The sequence below is a fragment of the Trichoplusia ni genome, unplaced genomic scaffold, assembly GCF_003590095.1.
Source record: "Trichoplusia ni isolate ovarian cell line Hi5 unplaced genomic scaffold, tn1 tig00003412, whole genome shotgun sequence".
Lineage (NCBI taxonomy): Eukaryota > Metazoa > Arthropoda > Insecta > Lepidoptera > Noctuidae > Trichoplusia > Trichoplusia ni.
The window spans coordinates 18854-23364 of NW_020800388.1; the positions used below are offsets into that span (position 1 = coordinate 18854).

The 4511-nt window shown below is 41.1% G+C and overlaps 1 protein-coding gene across 1 annotated transcript; it reads right to left on the bottom strand.

Moving 5' to 3' along the window:
- Positions 1-4507, bottom strand: LOC113507874 (serine/threonine-protein kinase/endoribonuclease IRE1-like; the record flags this gene model as incomplete). Its single annotated transcript, XM_026890795.1, is given in 11 exon segments — positions 1-191; positions 194-272; positions 275-450; positions 453-504; positions 898-1083; positions 1451-1598; positions 1782-1915; positions 2347-2537; positions 3417-3556; positions 3851-4000; positions 4332-4507. Coding segments are annotated over 11 exon segments (1584 nt in total), but the record flags the coding sequence as incomplete, so codon positions are not given.
- Between the last annotated feature and the right edge of the window lie 4 nt (positions 4508-4511).

Below are 4511 nucleotides of genomic sequence, written 5' to 3' on the forward strand. Positions count from 1 at the left end.
CTGGTCAAGTAAAATTCACTTACAATAAGCATAAACACTTCACTGGGGCGGTAATGTCCATACTGGGATTTCTTCCCGTTTTCTTTCTTTCTTCTTGTAGTAATGTCTATCTCTGAGTCTGACGTCATCTTGTCGTATCCTCTCGTCGTGTCTCCACTCATTTCGTTTTCTAGGGGATCCTTCTTTTCTGAATTTGGAGAATGGTTTTCGTCGACAAACACTCTACTTTTGATAAATAATTCGTTGTTACCTGGGTCGCACATTTCGTGCGGTATTCGTCGTCGATGGGTCCGTCGTCGCTCAGTTCCGGTACGTCTTCTCGTAGGAACGTGAAGGCGTGTGGGTAGTACCCTTGGAGGACGTCCTCGTGTCTGTAGGGTTGCATCTGCAGCCACACGTGTGGAAGTAGGAGGGGGAATCGTCGTAACCAGTACGACACGAACCCGTCCGCAGCTTGCCGAGACTTTCTCGGACTTCGATGTCTACTTCTCTGTAGTGATGTTTCTGTTAAAATAATTATTTTTTGTTAGAATAGTGATGTTTTAAAATGATTTTCCTTACATTATCTAACTTGTGACAAAAGAAAACAAACTTTTTGTTCAGCGTTATTCTTGAGACAGAATCAGTTAGCCGCGCCGTAGATGAGGTTAGGGGTGAGATGGCGAGTTACCCAGTAAGCGCAACACGAAATACCGTATTCAATAAAGTCAGTGCCGTCGTTTCATAGTCCCACCCTCTCAATGCTCACAGACCGTATACGCCTACCACACAAGCACACTTGACGACGGTATAACTTGTACACTGAACACAAAGTGTGTAGATGGAAAACGGTAATACAGTCTAGTAGGTAGGCGTCTACTGGGTCTACAGTTAAGACCTGTGTGGTGGTGTAGTTACCTTGTTCCGTATGGCGCGCAGCAGATGCGCGGCGCGGTCCCCGCGGTAGGTGCGGCGCGCGCGCAGGTCGGCGGCCACGGCGCCGCACACGCGCGCGCGCCAGTCGCCGCGCACCACGCGCCGCGCGCCGCGCTCCAGCGCCGCCTCCGACCCGCCGCCGCCGCTCTCCACCTGGTCACTTACGTCCTGCACGACAACAACAGCTAATTCAATTAGATTCCTTTGTTAATCTCTACATTTGAACAGATTTTAAGAAGAACAGTTGTTTTGCGCATTTGACAATTCAATAACACTATCGCCACAACACTGAATACTAAAGTACTCATAACAACTGTAACCTATTCATTGTCCATATTCAACCAGGAAGAAATTAAAAGGGCATTATACAATAAATAGAAACAAAATTAAAGACCGCTTCAAACGAAGGGAAGTTGCTTGAATAAGAAACACAATTTTCCTACTATTAGCCGCTCACGATAGCAAACTATCACAAATTAGGAAGCTAATAACACAACAACACAATAAAGGGAGTATTTTTCTATCAATTGTTTACCTGTAGGAAGTTGAGTATGCTCTGCTTGCCCCAGAACATGGGGTACTTGAGCACAGTCTCGCACGGCGGCCGCGCGCCCGGCCGCGGCGATATCATCGCGCGGATCAGGATCTTTGTTACCAGCACCTCCTCGTCAGGCAATATTTTGCTGTTAGGAGTAATAAAACGTTTCATTAAGCCTCGTTCTTTCTTTTACTCTGGAGATAGAACATTTCATTTGATAGAATTCTTTCGTTACAATAGACATAAAACACTATTATTTATTATTATGTTACTTTTATATTACGGTAGCATGCACTAAGCATAAGTTAAATAGAAAGCTGTTACTTACTCAAGTTGTTCTAGGTTATATTCTCCTGTAAGTATGTTCGCCTGTCTCCGTAGCATGTCACCGAACGGATGTTGCCCTTTCGATAGCACGTAGTAGAATACACAGCCCAGAGAGAATATATCTACTGACGTCGTCTGGAACAATACAGAATGATATGAATGAATAATTAAATAGAAAGAAAAGTTATTCATGAATATCCATGTATCCAGGACTGCTATTGGTTGTTGCCTTACGGGCGAAATGGATTGAGATAGCACGAGTCATTTTCAACCTTAGCAAGAGGCATTAAAGTCTATATTTAATTGAAATTCGGCTTAAGTTAAATTTGGTTCGAATTCATGCGAAAAGACAAATGATCAAAGAAATAAATTTCATAGCAGAATTTCTTCCAGGTGAGCATGATTCAAACTTAATTGTTTCATTGGATTGTTCGACTCACGACCCAAGCAAAACTATTCGAGGAGGAAACCGTTGCATCTTATAAGAACCTGTTTTGTTCGTAGGTCACCAGTGACCTATTCAGATTCTAGAAAGTTAGTATAAAGTTAAATAAATTATTACTCACAGTTCTCTCCCCATTAACCATTTCGGGTGCGATCCATCCATCGGTGCCGGTCACTCCGGAACGTCTTGAGAAGCTCATCCTCCCGAGATTGAGCTTCTTGGACAAACCGAAGTCCGAGATCATGGCCCGGACTTCACCAGCGCCCGTCGGCATTGATAGCAGCACGTTGTGAGGTTTCACGTCTCTATGAACTGGTGACAAAGAAAATGGGTAAAGAGGGAGAAAATGACGTGTTTTAAGTCAAAGTGTCGTGACTTGTGGAGGCAGACACAGAAACTCTATTTAGGGGGTATTATTTGGGATCTAATATTGGTTTTTAGATGCACAAAATACAATGGATTTGTACGTTTACTGCTCATTTCAATTCACTGATAAAATAAAACTGTGTTATGTTGAGAATTTGATTCGGATAAACGTTTTCGTGACCACGTAACAAATCTGATCAAACGGCTATAGTTAGTACACAAGTTATTGTTGATTGCTAAACATGTAGCTACACGTATAGCAACAAACTCATGGGTCATTAACTTTTGAAATGCTCGATGATGCGGGCGATGTACCGGTTTTATTGTTATTTATAATTGGGTACTAGGTTCGCAATGAGCCGCGGGAAGGTTTGATGATTGAAATTGAACTATACTTCAAAAGTACAGTCAAACGAGGTGAATTGAAGAAGCATTGTTAAAAGATGAGTTACCTGTAACTACTTTTCAACTTGTCGCATTTTCGCTTTTCTTGTGGTTATAAGTTATTTAACAGTCAACTAATAACCATCAATATTTCCTCATTTGCTTTTAAAAGCTTACTTTTTAAACTATTACAAAGTTTGTCTCCATTCACCCCACCAGTATTTGATACGCGTATTTACTTCAATTGATCCATTTGACCCACGGACATTTTTGATAATCAAAGTGCTACTTGCAACAGTTAAAAACATTTTCACTTCAATTTCCCTTTCGTTGACACCGAGTCTCCAAAAAAATGGAAAAGGTTCGCAACATTTTTTTATACGACGAATTTCGTCTACAAAGTTGACAGTGCTTTACATGCCATATGTGAGTTAGTCTTACCTATATCCATAGAATGTAAGTGCGAGAGGCCCATAGTCGCCTGTCGAAGGACTTCCACCGCGTCTATAGCGCACTCGAAGTTTAGCTTCTTCTCAACGTAGTCTTGTAACGTCGCTGAACAAAGCTCTAATGCTATGTACCTGAAGAGAATAATCGTAAGTTTTATTTATGGAAATATATTTTGATGAGCGTTATTATTTATCAATCAAACAATAACTTTATTGCATGCCATAGTATATACAAGGCTAGTGGGTACTTTTTAACATAATAATATTATTTTCAGCTGATATTGTAATATACAGACTTGTAAGAACGCCTCAATGTTATCTAAGTCTACAAGCGATAGAAATATCAGAAATAAGGTAAGCACATTCACACGCTATAGCTAAAACAAGCCATTGACAACCTTAAATATACAACAGTAACAAACACACCTAAACTGTTTATCCCTCTCTGTGCAGTAATAGCGGACGACGTGCGCGTGCGCATCGGATTCTCTTAGCAGCGCCACCTCGCGGTCAGCGAACGTAAAGCATTCCGGCAACAAACGTTTCACTGCTACTGCACGCTTGTCGAATGTACCTCTGGAATGAGAAAGAAATACTCAATTATATTTAAGTATTTTACTATCTATTCATGTATTCGGTAAATAAAGTAAGGGAAATCGAAAATCGATTAAATCTCTCAAAGAAGTACTATTTTTTTATTCTGTGTTCTGAGTTAAATTAGTTACCAAAACTGCCTCGTCTCCCTTGCAATGAAATAAAATAGGTTTTTTTTTCACAAAGGACACTCTACGATAAAAAATCAACAGTATGACTTTGTGTGCAACTCACAATTTTAAAGCAATCTTATGACTTTGTACACACAATAACTCATAAGGTCGATTTTACCTCAACAGAAAAACAAACTCACCTATAAACAAAAGTGCCTTCACATCCCTTGCCAAGCACCTGATCAGTGTTGAATGTGATCCGGCCTATTCTGACCTCTCCGTTCCCGATCTCCATAAGTTGACCCGTCACCTCGCCGTTGGATGAGGTCGATGCGTTTGACGTACGAGAGCCACCTTGCGATAACTGTTGAAACTCGCGA